At 42.3% G+C, this 20,466-nt stretch overlaps 1 protein-coding gene and 1 long non-coding RNA gene across 5 annotated transcripts in view; one reads left to right on the forward strand and one right to left on the reverse strand.

Moving 5' to 3' along the window:
• Positions 1 to 20,466, reverse strand: part of pemt (phosphatidylethanolamine N-methyltransferase) — a 58,969-nt gene that overhangs the window by 12,771 nt on the left and 25,732 nt on the right. For all 4 annotated transcript variants that reach the window (XM_062964166.1, XM_062964165.1, XM_062964164.1 and 1 more), the window contains 3 exons: positions 16,349 to 16,464; positions 6,391 to 6,536; positions 2,173 to 2,284 (listed from right to left, as the gene is read on the reverse strand). In XM_062964166.1, the coding sequence (XP_062820236.1) occupies positions 2,173 to 2,284; positions 6,391 to 6,536; positions 16,349 to 16,464 (374 nt within the window). The remainder of the gene's footprint in view (positions 1 to 2,172; positions 2,285 to 6,390; positions 6,537 to 16,348; positions 16,465 to 20,466) is intronic.
• On the forward strand, positions 2,719 to 9,163 carry LOC134294148 (uncharacterized). Its single transcript, XR_010001119.1, has 2 exons — positions 2,719 to 3,319; positions 6,386 to 9,163. It is a non-coding gene; the product is annotated as an uncharacterized LOC134294148 (long non-coding RNA).

Genomic DNA, 20,466 nt, shown 5'->3' on the forward strand with positions numbered 1-20,466 from the left:
TTATTGGTATCTCTTTTTATTTCTGAAATTTCCCACCCTCGGCTTATACTGGAGTCAATGTTTTCCCAGTTTTTTTGTGGTAAAATTAGGTGCCTTGGCTTATATTTGGGTCGGCTTATACTCAAGTATATACAGTATATATATATATATATATATATCCTTGTCCCACACCTGCATCTGCAGAAAAACCACGTCCTCAATCCCGTCTTGGAAACGCGGCGAACGCGACAGAAAGTCCTGTTCCGAACTCAAGTCCGAGAGGATTAAGCGGCTTTCCTTTTCCCCCCCATTATTACATAAGATCCTTCTTCGAAAAGATCAAAGGCAAATCAGTATTAACCAGCTGCCCAAGTAAACTGGAGAAGAGAAGCATCGGGAGGGGAAGAAAGGGCTCACGAGGTCAATGGAAGAAAGAAGGGGATGATGGTGGTGGCATTTATGTTTTGCTCCATTTCCAGGAACTTGGGGTGCATCGACACTGTAGAAATTATGTAGTTTTGATACCACTGAACTCTCCTTAGCAGAGAAGATGACTGAACTAAAGAGATAGATAGATAGATGGATGGATAGGTAGGTAGGTATGTAGGGAAGTGGATGATTGGATGGATGGATAGATGGGTGGATGGATGGATAGATAGATTATTGGATGGATGGGTAGGTAGGTAGATAGGTAGATGGATGCTTGGATGGACTGATGGTTGGATGGATTGATTATTATTGAATGGATGGATGGATGGATGGATGGATAGATAGGTAGATAGGTAGATGGATGATTGGATAGATGGATAGATGGATGGATTATTGGAAAGATAGATAGGTAAGTAGGTAGATGGATGCTTGGATGGATGGATGGATAGTTAGATTATTGGATGGATGGATGAATAGGTAGGTAGGTAGGTGGATTCTTGGATGGATAGGTAGATTATTGGAAGGATGGATGGATGGATTATTATTATTATTATTATTATTATTATTATTATTATTATTGGATGGATGGATAGATGGGTAGATAGATAGGTAGATGGATGACTGGATGGATGGATGGATTATTGGAAGGATAGATAGGTAGGTAGGTAGATGGATGTTTGGATGGATGGATGGATGGATAGGTAGATTATTGGATGGATGGATGGATGGATGGATGGATGGATGAGTAGATAGGTAGGCGGATGGATAGATGGATGGACGGACAGACAGACAGACAGATTATTGGATGGATGGATGGATGAATAGGCAGTTAGGTAGGTAGGTAGGTGGATGCTTGGATGGATTGATAGGTAGATTATTGGATGGATGGATGGATGGATGAGTAGGTAGGTAGGCAGATGGATGGATGGATGGACAGACAGATTAGACAGATTATTGGATGGATGGATGGATAGGTAGGTAGGTAAGTAGCTAGCTAGCTAGCTAGCTAGCTAGATGACTGGATGGATGAATGGATGGATGGATGGACAGACAGACAGATCGATCATTGGATAGATTTTTTTTTCCGTGTCAGGAGCAACTTGAGTCGCTTCTGGAGTGATTGAATTGGCCGTCTGCAAGGACGTTGCCCAGGGGATATTGCCTGGATGTTTTTATGTTTTTACCATCCTTGTGGGAGGCTTCTCTCATGTCTCTGCATGGAGCTGGAGCTGATAGAGGGAGCTCATCCGCACTCTCCCCGGGTGGGATTCGAACCTGGCAACTTTCAGGTCAGCAACCCAACCTTCAAGTCACGAGGCTTTAGTCCACTACGCCATTGGGGGCTCCATTGGATAGATGAATGGATAGACAGATAAATAGAGGATAAGAGGACCAAATATTTAGCTTCCCAAAGCACAGGACAAAATGGTACCCAAGTCCTGGCCTATTATTATTATTATTATTATCATTCCCCATTTTCATCTTAAACAAGACTTGGCAACGCGGAGCTGCTCCCGTATTATAAAGGACACAAGAATGCAATGGACGTGGCACCTTCTGCAATTCTCCTGCATTATTTAGAAGCCCTTGGCGATGGCAAAGAGTCTGAGACGGTTACTCATTCATCCTCAGCAGCTAGGATTTCGATTGGGTCACCTTGGAAATAATGATCCTGCCAGATCTACCAGGATTTGGGATATGTTGTGGTGACATTAACTAATGACATCAGAGAGACAGAGGACGCAAAGTATAACCAAGACTCACATCAGTGACCATCCAAGGTAGACGGTGGTGCTTCCCCAGTACATGGGATTGTCCAAGACGCTGAAGGGGAAGCCGGTCACCTTTGCTTCCATCAGGATGCCAAAATAGTCCCCTAGAAGCCAGAAAGACAAATATTTTAGATAAGGAATTGAAACATCAAATGCCAGAGAAGACCAAAGATCCATCCAGTTGCACTTGAGATTCAACCCCCCAATTTTGTATTTGTAGTTGAACCCCACAATTGAATGCTACCGAACCCCACAACTGAATGAATTGCATATTGACCAAAACAAGAATTTTGCACTTGCACATCCATTTGCAATCTTGGGGTTCAATTTCATGCAACTGTATGAATTGCACATTGGTAAAAACAAGAATTTTGCACTTGCACATCCATTTGCAATCTTGGGGTTGAAATTCATGCAATGAAACCCTGCAATTGAACGAACCCCCCAGTTTTGCCCTTCTAATTGAACCCCAAGATTTTCATTCTCAAATCCCTAATATGTTTCTGCATACTGGAGGAAAAAAAACAAGCCTTGTCATTGTGCGGCAATCTCAAGCCAATGTTCAAACTCCGACATTTGTAAGGCTGACTCAGCAGGTTGTCAACGCCGTCGCCAAGCAACCGGCGAAGAACGATTCCCAAAGTTTTCTGCTGTGTCATTATCCCACTTGGCCGGTTTTCGGGGACAGAAAAACAATGGGATGAGGGCCATTCATTCCGAGAGCTTCATGCTGGGTGGCCTTTTTCTGCCGCCGCGTGGGTCCAAAGCGATTGCCGATCTGGCCCTGGGTAGTAATGCGCGTAAATTATAGCCTGCTGCACTTTGTGCAAATGTCAATCCCGAATCATGTCAACTTCATGCCGATCGAGGCGGGGGTGGCGGAACGTTAAAACAATGGGGGCCGTGCCATAAGCGCCCATTGTAATTTCAGCACAAAGCGCTTCTCCGAATCTAAGGCACTTTGGAACACATTCATTCATTTCGGTCTGAATAGCGCACCGCCTCTTTAATTTGACTTAAAAGGGTTTGATAAGCCGCCCTTTCCCCTCAAAGCAAAGCAGGGAGAAAAAACGAGAAAAACAAGAAGTGGAAACTGATATTTCTAAGCTATGCAACGGAATTTAGGAAGCTCGGAAAAGGTAAGGCCATTGACTGTGCCGAATAAAGGACGCCAATCCAAAACAAGCAAATATAATTGTATTCTATCAATTGACTTCTTAATTGGATATAGAAAGTACTGGGTTAAGGGAATTAATGGATCACTGTCAGAAAACAGAATCGGTTGAAAAGTGGAAGTTAATATTTATATCTTGTAATTACAAGACTCAGCTCTGGATGGCGCTGGGTTGACCGGAGGTAGAATGAATGTACTGTGAGTTTTCCGGGCTGTCTGGCCATGTTCCAGAAGCATTCTCTCCTGATGTTTCGCCCACATCTATGGCAAATGTTGGAGTTTGAACATTGGCTTGAGATTGCTGCACAATGACAAGGCTTGTTTTTTTTTTCTTTCCAGTATGCAGAAACATATTAGGGATTTGAGGTTCTGAGGTCTGTTGGAAACTAAGCAATCCAAAACAAGCAAATACAACTGTATTCTATCCCAATTGACTTTTTAATTGGATATAGGAAGCACCGTGTTAAGAGAATGAATGGATCACTGTCAGAAAACAGAATCGGTTGAAAAGTGGAAGTTAATATTCATATCTTGTAATTACAAGACTGAGCTCTAGATGGTGCTGGGTTGACCAGAGGTAGAATGAATGTACTGTGAGTTTTCCGGGCTGTCTGGCCATTTTCCAGAAGCATTATCTCCTCACGTTTCGCCCACATCTATGGCAAGCATCCTCGGAGGTCAGTTGGAAGCTAAGCAAGCAGGGTTTATGTATCTGTGGAAGGTTCAGGGTGGGAGAAAGAACTCTTGTCTGTTGGAGGCAAGCGTGAATGTTGCCATTGGCCACCTTGATTAGCATTGAATAGCCTTGCAAAATAGCTTCTGGACCATGTATATTGCCCGGAAAAATCACAGCAACCCAATGATAATAATGGTTCTCCAACTTGTTGTCGAAGGCTTTCATGGCCGGGATCACAGGGTTGTTGTATGTTTTCTGGGCTGTATGGCCATGTTCTAGAAGCATTCTCTCCTGACGCTTTGCCCACATCTATGGCAGGCATCCTCAGAAGTTCTGAGGTATGGAGAAACTAAGTAATGAAGGTTTATACATATCTGTGGAAAGTCCAGGGTGAGAGAACTCTTTGTCAGTTGGAGGACTGTGTGAATGTTGTAGTTAATCACCTCAATTAGCATTGAATAGCATCATCTCCTGGCTTCTTCCTGCCTGGGGGAATCCTTTGTTCAGAGTCGTTAGCTGCCCTTAGTTCCCATAGTCTGGAACTGCTCTGTTTTCACACTGTTTTCACATTCACACTAGCCTCCAACTAACAAAGAGTTCTTCTCTCACCCTGGACTTTCCAAAGATATATATAAACCTTCCTTGCTTAGTTTCTCCATACCTCACAACCTCTGAGAATGCCTGCCATAGATGTGGGCGAAACGTCAGGAGAGAATGCTTCTGGAACATGGCCATACAGCCCGGAAAACATACAACAACCCTGTTCTCCAACTTGATGGTAACTTCCAAGGGAAACATTTGGAGGACCTAGAAAATTGCTATCGAGACTATAAGCCGCCCCGAGTCCCCACGGGGAGATGGTGGCGGGGTATAAATAAAGTTTTTAAATTATTATTATTATAAGAAAGTATGGATATGGGTTACATGGTTGTGGGAGTCTTATTGTACTTTCAAGTTGCCTCTTGACTTATGACAATCCCATCATATGGTCTTCAGATCCTCCCAATAATTCATTTCCTTGAATTGGAACTGGGATGGGAGCTTGCATGGTTTAGCATTCCCGTTAAGGAAAAACAGCCGCAAAGAAGGCCCGGGCATCCTTCTTTTCTCCAAAACCCTTCTGACGCCAAACCAGCCCATCATTCGAGGCAACCTTTGCAGTCCAAGACCTTTCGTTCTCGGCGGAGGTATCATTATTCCATCTCTCGGCAAGAAAATTGCCTGTCTCTCTCTGAAATATTACCTTCCTCCTCCTGCTTTTTCTGCAAAATTGTGTATCAGGCGCCTCTTACGAATTCCTATACCCTCGCTTGGATGTCAGATGGGGGAGATAACGGGGCAAATGCATCTGGCCTTGGGAAGTTTTGTCATTTCCAAAAATGGCAGAAAACGGTGAGGATTTGGAGCCCAAATTGGGAGCAAGAACAGAAAGACCCAAGCAAGCTTTCGGACTGCTCTAATTCTCCAGCCCAACAAACATAAAAACCGACAGGGAGAGAGAAACAAGATGTTTTTACAATACCTGGAAAAGCATAAGTCGGGCATTTGTGCTAATCTTCCTTAAGAGCACATTAAACAAAGCTCTGTGAATGGTTCGGTTTCTAAATCCGAATAAACCGCAGCTCGAGGAGGAGTTGTTTCTCTCAATGAAAATCATTCCTATCTATCTCTAGTGTCGGTATCTTCTTACAATCAATCTATAATAGCAAATCTTATCCTTAAATTAACACCTTCAGTTGCTCTTCTTAAAAATAGTTTTTAAAAAAATCAAATCCCAGTTTGTTTGTTTTTTCGGTCTGCCATCATTATTTTTTAAATAAACACGTCAACTTATCCATATTCACTATTTCCAACACCTTATTTATCCAACAATTTATCTCAGGAGTTTCTTTCTTTTTCCAATATTTGGCATATGTCATTCTTGCTAGTTAGATAGTTAAATAACATTTCTTTATTTTTTTTCTTTATCAATATTAGGCATCCCTAAAAGAAAGTATTTTGGGATATAGATATAGAAAGATAAGAAAAGGTAATGAAAAACTTTCTAAAGTAACCATGTAGATTCTTGCCCCAAACTCTCTCCAAAAGGCAACCATTTGCTCCCCAGAATCTTGGCTCTCAACACCTTTGGAATCCCAAAAATCAGCCAGGCTTTGAAGCTGAAAGGCCATTCGATGCTAATCAAGCTGGCCAACGGCAACATTAACACTTGCTTCCAAGAGACAAGAGTTCTTTCTCCCACCCTGGATATATAAATCTCACTTGCCTAGTTTCCAACAGACCTCACAATCCCCTTGGGGAGATGGGGCGGTATACAATAATATAGTTGTTATTGTTGTTGTTGTTGTTTTGAAGCTCACCCAAGAATGTCCCGAAGAAACCTAAGGCGAGGAAGCTGGAGATGACAAAGAGGGAGCCCACGGCCACGAAGGCCATGCCGACGTAGTAGCCAAGGAGACCATCCAGAACCTCCAGCTTGGGCTGGCTCTTCATGGCTTCTGTGAAACTGCGGAGGAAAGGGAAGACGGAAGGAATTCAGAATTCAAAAAGTGTGGCGGAGTGGTAGTGGCAGTGAACCCGCTGGGTGACTTCAGGCATGTCACACTCTCTCAGCCCTGAGCCTGAAACAACTTGAAGGCACGCAACAGGAACAAACTGTTGTCTGTCCCACCAACAGTCTGGGAAGGTCCCTGTATTTAAAAAGTGTGAGGACCGGATATAATGCCTTATATGGAGCCCCGGTGGCACAGTGTGCTAAAGCGCTGACCTGCTGAACTTGCAGACCGAAAGGTCACAGGTTCGAATCCGGGAAGCGGAGTGAGCGCCCGCTGTCAGCTCCAGCTTCCGCCAACCTAGCAGTTTGAAAATGTATTTATTTATTTACAGTATTTATATTCTGCCTTTCTTTCTCACCCCTTAGGGGACTCAGGGCGGATTACAATGAACATATGTGGCAAACATTCAATGCCATCAGACAAACAACATACAGACACACACAGAGGAATTTAACATTTCCAGCTTCACGATTCCGGCCACAGGGGGAGCTGTTGCTTCACCCTCCACTAGTGACTGTACTTCCTCATTCCTTTCTGGCATGTTGCTGGCGGATCTGATTTATATATTGTAATTTTATATTGTATTTAATAGTTTAAAGCACTGAGCTGGAGACCGAAAGGTCCCAGGTTCAAATCCCGGGAGCGGCGTGAGCGGCCACTGTTAGCTCCAGCTCCTGCCAACCTAGCAGTTCGAAAACATGCCAATGTGAGTAGATCAATAGGTACCGCTCCGGCGGGAAGGTAACGGCGCTCCAGGCAGTTATGCCAGTGGCCACATGACCTTGGAGGTGTCTACGGACAACGCCGGCTCTTCGGCTTAGAAATGGAGATGAGCACCAACCCCCAGAGTCAGACACGACTGGACTTAACGTCAGGGGAAACCTTTACTTTACCTTTATTTAATAGTTTTAATGGATTTTATGTATTGTTTGATATTGTTTTTGTATGGGCATCAAATTGTTGCCATTGTTGTAAGTCGCCCCGAGTCCCTTCAGGTGAGAAGGGCGGGATATAAATGTTGGAATTAAATAATTTTATGGTGGTGTAAATTAGTTAAATTAGCCTCCCGCATAAAGCGTACCTAAATTTTCTACTTGACAGATGCAACTGTCTTTCGGGCTGCATAGGTCAACAGCAAGCTGGGTTATTTAATGGTCGGGTGCTAACCCGATCCGGGCTTCGAACTCATGACCTCTCGGTCAGTAGTGATTTATTGCAGCTGGTTACTAGCCAGCTGCACCACATCCTGCCACAAACATGCAAATGTGAGTAGATCAATAGGTACCGCTCTGGCGGGAAGGTAACGGCGCTCCATGCCGTCATGCCGGTCACATGACCTTGGAGGTGTCTATGGACAATGCCGGCTCTTCAGCTTAGAAATGGAGATGGGCACCAACCCCCAGAGTCGTGCACGACTGGACTTACCTTTTCCATTGACCTATGGCAGTGTAGATGTGATGTTAGGGTGCCTCTGCACTGTAGAATGAATGCAGTTTGACAACACTTGGACCATTATGGCTCAATGTTATGAAGCCATAAGAGTTGTAATTTTATAAAACTTTCAAAGCGTACAAACTACAACTTCCAGGATTCCACCGCACCGAGCCGTGGCAGTTCAAATGGTGTCAAACTGCACTAATTTAACAGTGCAGATGCACCCATGGTTGATTAAATGGAGATCTGAAATGAGTTTGCAACTTTGCTGTTGGCACCTTCTCGCTCACTCTTATTTTCTTTGCGCCTCGACACTTGTGCAAATAAGGCATTCAATCCCTTTGCCGCCCGAATTTCAGTTACTCGGAAGAATAAAATTGTTTGCTGATGGTAATGGACCATGGAAATGGGCCTTTTTCTCCCTGGAGAGAGTGGCAACGCTTATGTTGCAGACACCATAGTTTCCAACATAGCATTTCTATTTGTATAATGCACGAACTCAAGTCACCTTTGCTAGCGTTTGCAGCTCTGGGACATAACAAAGAGGATTGATTTCTTTGGATGACATAACTCCAATATCTGTATTTTTTTTAAAAAAAAGGTTCGCCATCATTTATCACACCCATCAACACCCATCTTGTCTTGTTCCAAGTATTTTCTATTTACAGTAAATTGGGTCCTTTGGATGGATTTTAGGAATTGCAAAGAGTTTTGCAACAGGCTAAAGAAACTCAAGGCCACACATTCAGTTGCATGTCCTTTATTTCTAACACAAAAGTAATATCTGTGACACAAAGCACTGTGCCCGGATAAAATTCAGGATAGCAATGTGTTGTATGCATTGGGTGGCCCTTGAAGACTGTACAGGAATTCGAATAGAAATGGCCGGGATGCATCTACAACGCAGAATTAAAGACTATATTTTGTATTTTATTTTATTTTTACCTACTTTATGTTTTAATGGGCTTTTATGCTTAATGTAATGTATTGTTTGCATAATGTGATTTTACTGTGTTTTATTCTTTGTAATATGTTTTAATTGTTGTACTTGTTTACTGTTTTCGGGCCGTTGTCCCGTGTTAGCCGCCCCGAGTGCCTGCAGGGAGATGGTGGCGGGGTAGAAAAATAAAGGTACTTACTGTAACGAAGTGTGAATTTTTTAGTTTACAGATGTCATGTTTAATTGCGTTTTAAAAGGGTCAATATTTCGGTTACTCTGCACTCATGAGTTGGTTGCCATGAAGAAGTGGGCGGAGCCAACTGCCGTTTTGGTGGAGAAGTGCAGGTTTGAGAAAGAAGCAGTGAGTCTGTGCCCAGCTGAGGTACAGTGAAGACTGACTCTCAGTTGAAGGGATCAAGAAGACTCAAATGATTATTTTTGAGTCAATTTAAAGTAAGTTTGGTGACTTATTTTAAGGTGTCTGTGCCCTGATGAGGTACAGTGAAGACTGACCCTCAGTTGAAGAGATCAGGGAGGCTCAAATGCTTAATTTTGAGTCAATTTAAAATAAGTTTGGTGACTTATTTTAAGGTAGTCTGTCTCCTGATGAGGAACAGATCATCTGTGATTGTAATTCATAGGGTGACTGCAGTTTAGAGCAGTAAAGAAAGAAGTGACATTTTAAAAAGTTTGAAACACCTCATTCTAGCTTTGCAACTGTTAACCAAAGTCCCTCTAAAGAGAAAGTTACTATAACCATTAAGCTTTGTGCCAGAATAAACGTGTTATTGTTCTTTTAAACATCTCAGTTTCTGTCATATATATATTACCATCAAAAACAAACAAGAAGAAAGAAGAAAAAGCAAAAAATTAAAAGGTCTCCTCTCTAAGTAGTTAGTGGCTATATCTTCCCATAGTGGTGGCAAGTGTGGATAATCCCCTTTACATCTGGTGGCCGCATTATAAACATCTTTACATAGTGGTGGCAGTGGTTATAATATAATAATATAAATTTAAATAAACATTCCGACATCTCTTCTCTGCACTTACTTACTTACTATTGAAAAGTTATAACTGCCAGAAATGTCACAGCATCGAGACATGGTAATTAAAGAGGTATAGATCTGCATTAATTCTATAGTGCAGATACGCTCCTTGTGATCCCAAGGAAAGCAGAGTCCAACATCTTCTGAATCAAAAAGACCCACAAACTCTGGAAACTTTCAACTCTGGAACCACTAGTTACATCATTCACCGAAAACCGAGGTTTGCCAGGGCGGTCTGGTCTCCTAGCCATAAATTGGACCAAGAAAAAGGATCGGAAGGACCCCAGATTTGGGTAGATTTGGTGTTGATTTTCCCTTGACCATTCTCTGCTGGGAAGCATCCTGCCAGTCCTTTTGTAAGCCTGGAACAGATTGCTCCATTTAGCAAAACCAATCTCTCTCCTGCCAGGCCCCCTTGCCATGCTGTTCTTTCCCTTCGCAGCATCTTCTGACTGATTATAACCTTCTTTACCTCCTCCCAAGGCAATTTGGTGTGTTATGCCTGCTATTTGGGTCAGTATGTAAGTGTTATCTCAAGCAGCCTCTTTTTTTTCCCCGGGCCCTGGATCCTCCTTTTGACCCGATTTGTTCTGCCCGACTGTGGTTACACCCAAATGGCATTATATGATTTGATTTTTTTGCTCCCAGAGTTGAGCTGGAGGACTCAGAGATTCCTAGAGAGGTACCCTCTGTAAAGCTGCATTGGAAGACCTAGAGCAATGATGGGCAACCTTTTGCACTTGGTGTGTCAAAATTCACCAAAAAACCTAGCATGACTTGGGTGGTATGTCACTTCGAGAGAAAAAACCATTAATTTCACAATATATATATATAGTTTAAATAACAAAAATATATAATTGTAATATATAACTGTATTTAATAAATCAAAAACTATTTACTACCATTATTTCCATGTACAACAATCTATGGTACCTCTTGCAGTTTCCACACTGATTTCTCTCCATTGTAGTTTCAATGTAGTCATGAAAAATGATTAATATAATAATAATATAATAGTAATAATATAATAATATACTACAATAATAATAGAAGAATAATAGAATGAATATATATATATAAATATATAAATGTAACGTGCATAATTCCCATGGAGTAAACAACAAAACCACTGGACCAAATCACACCGAATTTGGCCACAAAAGACTTTAGTCATCCAATCAATCTGCATGCGGCAGCGTGTCAGCAAAAATGGCTAGGCGTGTCAGTGCTGACACACGTGTCATAGGTTGGCCATCACTGACCTAGAGATTCCAAAATACGTGGCTACTCTAGAATTGCGCTCGAGGACCTAGAGACTTGGTAGCACTGCACTGGAGGACCTAGAGTTTCCTAAAGACCTTCCTTCTCCTGAATTATGTTGGAGGACCTAGAGACTTGATAGCATTGCACTGGAGGACCTAGAGATTCCAAAATACGTGCCTTCTCTATAATTGCATTGGAGGATCTAAAGACTTGGTAGTATTGCACTGGAGGACATAGAGATTCCTAAAGACGTGCCTTCTCTAGAATTGCATTGGAGGATCTAAAGACTTGGTGGTATTGCACTGGAGGACCTAGAGATTCCAAAATACGTGCCTTCGCTAGAATTGCATTGGAGGATCTAAAGACTTGGTGGTATTACACTGGAGGACCTAGAGATTCCTAAAGACGTGCTTCTCTAGAATTGCATTGGAAGACCAAGAGACTTGGTAGCATTGCACTGGAGGACCTAGAGATTCCAAAATACGTGCCTTCTCTAGAATTGCATTGGAGGACCTAGAGACTTGGTAGCATTGCACTGGAGGATCTAGAGATTCCTAAAGACGTGCTTCTCTAGAACTGCATTGGAAGACCAAGAGACTTGGTAGTATTGCACTGGAGGACCTAGAGATTCCAAAAGACGTGACTTCTCTAGAATTGCATTGGAGGATCTAAAGACTTGGTGGTATTGCATTAAGGACCTAGAGATTCCTAAAGAGATATCTTCTCTGGAGTTGCATTGGAAGACTCCAAGATCCCTAGGATTCCAAAATACGTGCCTTCTCTAGAATTGCACTGGAGGACCTAGAGACTTGGTAGCATTGCACTGGAGGACCTAGAGATTCCAAAAGACGTGCATTGTCTAGAATTGCACTGGAGGACCTAGAGACTTGGTAGCATTGCACTGGAGGACCTAGAGATTCCAAAAGACGTGCATTGTCTAGAATTGCACTGGAGGACCTAGAGACTTGGTAGCATTGCACTGGAGGACCTAGAGATTCCAAAAGACGTGCATTCTCTAGAATTGCACTGGAGGATCTAGAGACTTGGTAGTATTGCACTGGAGGATCTAGAGATTCCTAAAGATGTGCCTTCTCTAGAATTGCATTGGAGGACCTAGAGACTTGGTAGTATTGCATTAAGGACCTAGAGATTCCTAAAGAGATATCTTCTCTGGAGTTGCATTGGAAGACTCCAAGATCCCTAGGGAAGCATCCTCTCTAAGTTGTGTCAGAGGATCTTAGATTTCTAAATAAGTATTCTCTTTAAGATTTTGCTTGGTCAGACCATGGCCCGAGCCTCCTTCCACATTACGGATAAAAATGCAGCTGTATCCACCAAAACAACTTGGAGATCCCTACTGAATGAGGCAGAAAGCATCAGAAGAAAGACAAGATAGCACCATTCTGCAATTTGGGATGCCTTGGCACAGCCAACTTGGCTTCTTTTTGCCTTGTGGAACTATCAGACTGAATCTGAGTCTCCTTCCAGGCTTGAAAACCCTAGTCTTGAGTCCTAGGTATTGAAAACCCTAGTCTTATCCATTGTTTTTTGACAAGAGATCTCTCATGGGCAAAGACAGACAAGGTTGTCCTTTTCCCTCGGTCACTCAAAGCTAGAGTTTGGAAAGAGCAGCCAGTGACGTAAATTCGCTATAGAGCTTAATGCACGGCCGGCTTTTTCTTTGGATGGAGTGATGAGGAGGGCGAAGAGTGATTGTATTTCAATTGGGAAAGCATTTGGTGAGTCAGAAAAAAATAAAATGGGAAAGAGACGGGCAAAGGGAGAGAAAAGGCAGGCTGGGCTGCTCTGACGTAACCTGAACCTCCGACGATGAGCCATTTGAGACTCCCACCTTTCTTTCGTCTGTGCAAAAGGGCACCCAAAGATGTGTCACGGAACCTCTCCGAAGCATACAAAGATGATCACAGAAAAAGGCTTGCTCACTCCATCGATGCCGGATCCCTAGGGGTGCATCTACACTGCAGTTTGACACCACTTTAACTACCATGGCTCCATGCGATAGGAATCTGGAACTTGGCTACTATTCTGGCTGTATATATTTCTTTTCCGCCCTGGTTTGGTTCCGGAAACAGTCTGGAGATGGAGAAACCAGAGTCTGCCAAAGGCGGTGAAAACTCAAACACACTTATCTCGCTCTTACATAAGTCAAGCAAAGGCTGAGCTGGCAATTACCTTGGGAATCAATTCCGATCCATTTGCAACCTTTTACTACACAAGTTCCTGGAAAAAGGCATCACGACCACTTTGAATAATCGTCGCCATAATAATAAAAAGGAAGCAGCGGTGGCTGTAGTTGCTCCTGCTGTTTTGGAGGAAATCTGACCCATCCAGGAATCAGTGTTATTAGGTTGCTGTGAGTCTTCCAGGATGTATGGCCATGTTCCAGAAGCATTCTCTCCTGGCGTTTTGCCCACATCTGTGGCAGGCATCCTCAGAGGTTGTGAGGTCTATTGGAAACTAGGCAAGTGGAGTTTATATATGTACAGTAGAGTCTCACTTATCCAACATAAACGGGCCGGCAGAATGTTGGATAAGTGAATATGTTGGATAATAAGGAGGCAGTAAACATTAAATTAGGTTATGATTTTACAAATTAAGCACCAAAACATCCATGTTATACAACAAATCTGGCAGAAAAAGTAGTTCAATACGCAGTAATGCTATGTAGTAATTACTGTATTTACGAATTTAGCACCAAAATATGTATTGAAAACGTTGACTACAAAAATGTGTTGGATAATCCATTACGTTGGATAAGTGAGACTCTATTGTATATAAAAACATGGGCTTGGCCCCATGTTAGCCATCCTGAGACTGGGGAGATGGAGGTGGGATACAAAAATAAAGTTATTAAAGAATATTAATATCAATATTAATAATAATAATAATTCTCTCACACCAGAAGCGACTTGCAGTTTCTCAAGTCGCTCCTGACATGAATTTATTATTATTATTATTGACACAATGACATTGTATGACAAGGTAAACAAGATAGATATGCTGGATTATAATAATAATAATAATAATAATAATAATAATAATAATAATAATAATAATAATAATATATCTGTGGATATATAGAACTCTTGTCTGTGTGAGGCAAGTGTGAATGTTGCCATGGCCACCCTGATTAGCATTGAATAGCCTTGCAGCTTCAAAGCTTGGCTGCTTCCTGCCTGGAGGAATCTTTTGTTGTGAGATGATTAGCTGGCCCTGATCTTTTCTTGCCTGGAATCCACAATCATGTGGACAATTTCAACCATGAAATTGAACAAAATCTGGCTACCAGTATTTTTTTTAAAAAAACCTCTAATATCAGGAGAGTAAATAAAGAACAACACTCATAAAACAGGGGAATTCCAGACAGGAAACAATCAGGGCCAGCTAATCACCTGCATGCATTTAGCCATGGAAGTCAAACCGCATTCGTTCTCCAGTATAGATTGTTATAGCCACTACGAATCTCCTTTGGCAGAGATAATAATAATAATAATAATAATAATAATAATAATAATAATAATAATAATTGATCATATCCTCAGCTGCTGTAAGAAAATCGCACAGACAGACTACAAACAGAGGCACAACTATGTGGCCCAAATGATTCATTGGAACTTATGCCTCAAGTCCCACCTGCCAGCAGTAAATAACTGGTGGGATCACAAACCTGCAAAAGTCTTGGAAAATGAGCACGCAAAGATACTGTGGGACTTCCGAATCCAGACTGACAAAGTTCTAGAACACAACACACCAGACATCACAGTTGTGGGGGGGAAAAAAGGATTTGGATCATTGATGTCGCCATCCCAGGTGACAGTCGCATTGACGAAAAACAACAGGAAAAACTCAGCCGCTATCAGGACCTCAAGATGGAACTTCAAAGACTCTGGCAGAAACCAGTGCAGGTGGTCCTGGTGGTGATCGGCACACTGGGTGCCGTGCCAAAAGATCTCAGCCGGCATTTGGAAACAATAGACATTGACAAAATTACGATCTGCCAACTGCAAAAGGCCACCCTACTGGGATCTCAATCCAAAAATACATCACACAGTCCTAGACACTTGGGAAGTGTTCGACTTGTGATTTTGTGATACGAAATCCAGCATGTCTATCTTGTTTGCTGTGTCATACTTAATAATAATAATAATAATAATAATAATAATAGTAATACCCTTGGATATGGGACAAGGTTTGGAAAGGGTGATCAAAGACCTTAAAGCGATCCTCCTGAATGAATGCACTAATGGAAATATATATATATATATAGGATGAAAGGGGTTCTCAATTTCTCTATTTTTTCCCCTTCCAGGATTAGCTCTGTGTGTTTTTCTTGCTGGCAGGTTGCTTTGACTCTCTTATCTTTGATATGACATAAAGGTTTCGCTTCCCTCCTCCTCCTCCTCTTCCATGCGCTCGTAATCCCTTGGGAGTGATGTACTGTACATTATGGTAATGTGTCCTTAGATGTTCCCGGCGCAGCGAAGGTAATCCAAGGCAGGGGAGGTGAGCTTGCAGGGGCCTCTGCAAGGCATTTCGCTCTCTTCTGTATTTTACATTGCTCTCAAGGGCATGTCTACACTGTCAAATTGATGCAGATTGCAACCACTTTAAGAGCTCTCAAAGGCATGTCTACACTGTCAAACTGATGCAGATTGGGACCATTTTAACTATGATGTCTCAATGTGGATGTACTTTCATTCACGGGACCAAATTTGGCACAAAGACCTAATACGCCCAAATTTGAATATTGGTGGGGTCGGACGGGGACTTATTTATTTATTTAGTGTCAAAAGCATTGCATAACAAATATATTTTAAAAATGATGAAAAAAAAATAGAGGAAATCACAAAACAACTAAATAGTTTTAGACCAATCCCAGAAACGACAACTCCCAAATGGCAAAAATCAGTCCCCATCCATTCATTGGATGAATGGACGGGGACTGATTTTTGCCATTTGGGAGTTGTCGTTTCTGGGACTTATAGTTCACTTACAGTCAAACAACATTTTGAAAGCCAGCAAGGATGGAACTGAATCAAACTTGGCACACAGAACTTACCAGTGACTCCGTAGGAAATTGAGGAATAGGATGGTGGCTCCCAAGCAGTAGCAAGCCACATACGGAGACCGGAAGAGGCGGGTGAGCGACTGAGTCCTGTGCTCCCATCTGGCCATCTAAAAAGGGATGATGACAATGATGATGATAATAATAATAATAATAATAATAATAATAATAGTAATACTGTGTAGTGCAGTTTTTTTTCTTGGAGCAGACAAAAAAACAGTACAAGAAAACCGCACTACAAACTAGAGCTGACAGCTGGCACAACAAAACACTGCATGGAAAGTTCCTTGACAAAATTGAAGGAAAAGCTGATAAGGAGAAGACCTGGGACCCTGAAGAAGGAGACAGAAGGCCTGATCCTTGCAGCCCATGAGCAAGCCATCAGAACAAAGGCAATTCAGGCCAAGATTGAAAAATCAGCTGATGACCCAAATTGCAGACTGTGCAAGGAAACCTATGAAACCATTGATCATATCCTCAGCTGCTAATAATAATAATAAATACAGGAAAATAATACAGGTAATAATAAATAGAGTAAAATAATAAATATAATAATAATAAGATCAGAGTGAAATAATAAATGTATTAATAATAATAATAAAAAATAGAGTAAATGTAATAGTAGCAACAATAATAGAGAAAATAATAAATGTAATAATACCAATAATAATAGAGAAAAATAATAAATGCACCATGTATTCTCGAGTATAAGCTGACCCAAATATAAGCCAACCAGGACCCTCACCCGAGTATAAGCGGAGGAGGGCTTTTTCAGTCTTAAAAAGAGGGCAGAAAAACTAGGCTTATACTCGAGTATATATAGTATATGTTGGATTATTATTATTATTATTATTATTATTATTATTATTATTATTACAGCTGCTGTAAGAAAATCGCACAGACAGACTACAAACAGAGGCACAACTATGTGGCCCAAATGATTCATTGGAACTTATGCCTCAAGTACCACCTCCCAGTAGTAAAGATTTTATTTTATTAAAAAGGGCTGAAAAACTAGGCTTATACTCAAGTATATACAATATATGTTGGATTATTAATATTATTATTATTATTACAGCCCCCACCTTTCCGTCCATCGTGGAAGTTTCTGATTGGCTGGGGAGCGGCAGCCATGTTAGGCTGCGCTAAGCTCCCATTCTAGGTAGGTTGCAGAAACAAAATTTTTTAAAAAAATATTATAAAAAATATATTTAAAAAAAGTTTTGGGGAAAAAAATTAACGAAACATTAAGAAACAATTAGAGAATGGGCCAACAATGGTTCGAATTACATTGCTGGTTGCGCTGTGAGACAATGTCTCGGAATGCGTATCAAAAAGCGAGAACAATCCGAAATAATTCCGATATACGATTCAAAACGATTTTTTGGACATGTCTAGTAAATATGCATCCTGAGACGTAGGATTACAAACAATGTTTTCTCTCCCGACAGCTATGTAAAAAAGAGACAACTTAGAAGACAAAGCATCATTTCCAGAGTGCGTGAAAATACTCTTGTGTTTGATACAGGGCATCCGAAAATTGCAATTTCAATACACGTCAACGAAAGCCGCGACGGAGCGGCAATAACTGGAAATGGATCGTACTCCACGGAGAACGCAACCCAGAAAGCGTTCCGCCGTGATTTCTTCTTTTATTTCCTGCCAGCCCACCGATGCCTCTCCCTGTCTATTTCTCCTTTGATATAAATAGCTTGCGGTAGAGTAAATTCAATTTGGGAGCAAGGCAAACGCTCAAAACAACCTTCTGCGGCAAATGCGTCAGCCGGCTGCTATAATGGGAGCCGTGGCAAAAAATAAAAAATAAAGGGGTCTGGGGGTGAAGGCATGAGTCGCAGCCGCTTTATTGAATGACGCCAGGATTCGAACCTGAGTCATGGAGAAAATGGGAAGTGGATGGCGCTCGCATGCTGATCACAGGCAGAGTCCGCCTGCAAACCTGGACACAACTACTCTGGATAAGTCCACATATTGTGTCTTCAAGGGTGCAATTATAATGCAGTTTACACTGCTTTCACCACCGTGGATCAAGGCTATGAGATCCTGGGAGTTGTAGTTTGTAGTTAGCACTCTTGCTTTGGCACAGCAGTATATTAATGCACTGTCTCAAAGCTATGGGATCTTGGGAGTGGTAGTTTGCACAGTTTTGTCAGAGAAGGCGCCAAGCCTTGTCAAACTACAACTCCCAGAGCTCCATAGCCTTGAGCCATAGCAGTCCAAGGAGAGGCACAGCAGTACATTAATACACTGGCTCAAGGTTATGGGATCCTGGAAGTTGTAGTTTGCACTCTTTTTTGCCAGAGAAACTACCAAGCCTTGTCAAACTACAACTCCCGGAGCTCCATAGCCTTGAATCATAGCAGCCCAAGGAGTGTCACAGCACTATATTAATGCACTGGCTCAAGGCTATGGGATCCTGGGAGTTGTAGTTTGTAGTCTGCACTCTTGTTTTGTTAGAGAAGGTGCCAGGCCTTGTCAAACTACAATTCTCAGGGTTCCATAGTCTTCAATCGTAGCAGCCCAAGGAGTGGGCTTGAGCCATAGAGTATTACAGCTGTATATTAATGCACTGTCTCAAAGTTTGCACAGTTTTGTCAGAGAAGGTGCAAGGCCTTGTCAAACTACATCTCCCAGGGTTTCATAGCCTTGAGCCATAGCAGTCCAAGGAGTGGCACAGCAGTACATTAATGCACTAGATGAAAGCTAAGGGATCCTGGCCAGGCCTTGTCAAACTACAACTCCCAGGGTTTTGTAGCCTTGAGCCATAGAGTGTCACAGCAGTACATTAATGCACTGGCGCACGGCTATGGGATCCTGGGAGTTGTAGTTTGTCGTCTGCACTCTTGCTTTGTCAGAGAAGCCGCCAGGCCTTGTCAAACTACAACTCCCAGGGTTTCATAGCCTTGAGCCATAGCATGTCACAGCAGTACATTAATACACTGGCTCACGGCTATGGGATCCCGGGAGTTGTAGTTTGTAGTTAGCACTCTTGCTTTGGCCAAGAAGGCGCCAGGCCTTGTCAAACTACAACTCCCAGGGTTTCGTAGCCTTGAGCCATAGAGTGTTACAGCAGGACATTAATGCACTGGTGCACGGCTATGGGATCCCGGGAGTTGTAGTTTGTAGTCTGCACTCAGCCTTGAGCCATAGAGTGCCACAGCAGTATATTAATGCACTTTGACTTCTATGGCTCAAGAGTAAACTACAAATCCCAGGACTCCACAGCTTTGAGCCATGGTAGCTAAAGTGGTGTCAAACTGTATTAATTCCACAGTGGAGACACACTGTTTGTTGACCCAAGTATGCCCTGATGACTGTGAGCTTTCTGCAAGGGGCAAGGTTGGCGATAGAGACCCCAAAAGCTCACGGTTTTGAACGGCGTGTGCGTTTTGCATTCGAAACGTGCCACGGCTTACCCATGTATGACATGCATGGCCCTGTCTCCCACCTTTTCTTCCCTTTCTTTTTTTGTGCAAAAGCCTCTTCAGTTTAATCAGCTGCAAAGGCCACGGGGCACGCTCGATGCCGACTCTCCGCTCCATTCATATTAAGTGTTTGTTCCAGGGAGACGGGGATACGGTTTCGCCCGCATCCAAGACCGTCCTGTTGCATTTTCATTAACTTCGGCTTCTATTTTGCGCCGTTCCATTTTTATCTCCGGCTTACCGCAAACAGAAGGCGCTGTGCCAAATACGGAGCCACCTGTCGAGGTCCTGATATGGCCCCGTGGCATTTGGGACCCTTCACGGAGGATTATGACTTCCCTCCCTAGAATCGTATTGGGCTTTTGAGCCGCTGCATCACACCCTTCACTCAGGTCTAAACTGCAGTTTACTTAGACTCCGAGATCTCTTTCACGTAGTCTGTTTTCAAGCCAGATGTCACTCATCAATGTATTATTTCCTTCCATCTAGACTAGATTTTTACTGATGTAGTCTATAATCGCATTGGCCTTTTCTGCTGCTGCATCACACTCTTGACTCATGATTTGATTACGGTTTAATAAGACCCCTAGATCCCTTTTCACGTGGTCCGTTTTCAAGCCAGTGGTCGTTCATTGATGTATTATTTACTTTCATCTAGACTAGACTTTT

The sequence above is a fragment of the Anolis carolinensis genome, unplaced genomic scaffold (genome assembly GCF_035594765.1).
Source record: "Anolis carolinensis isolate JA03-04 unplaced genomic scaffold, rAnoCar3.1.pri scaffold_13, whole genome shotgun sequence".
Taxonomy (NCBI): Eukaryota; Metazoa; Chordata; class Lepidosauria; order Squamata; family Dactyloidae; genus Anolis; species Anolis carolinensis.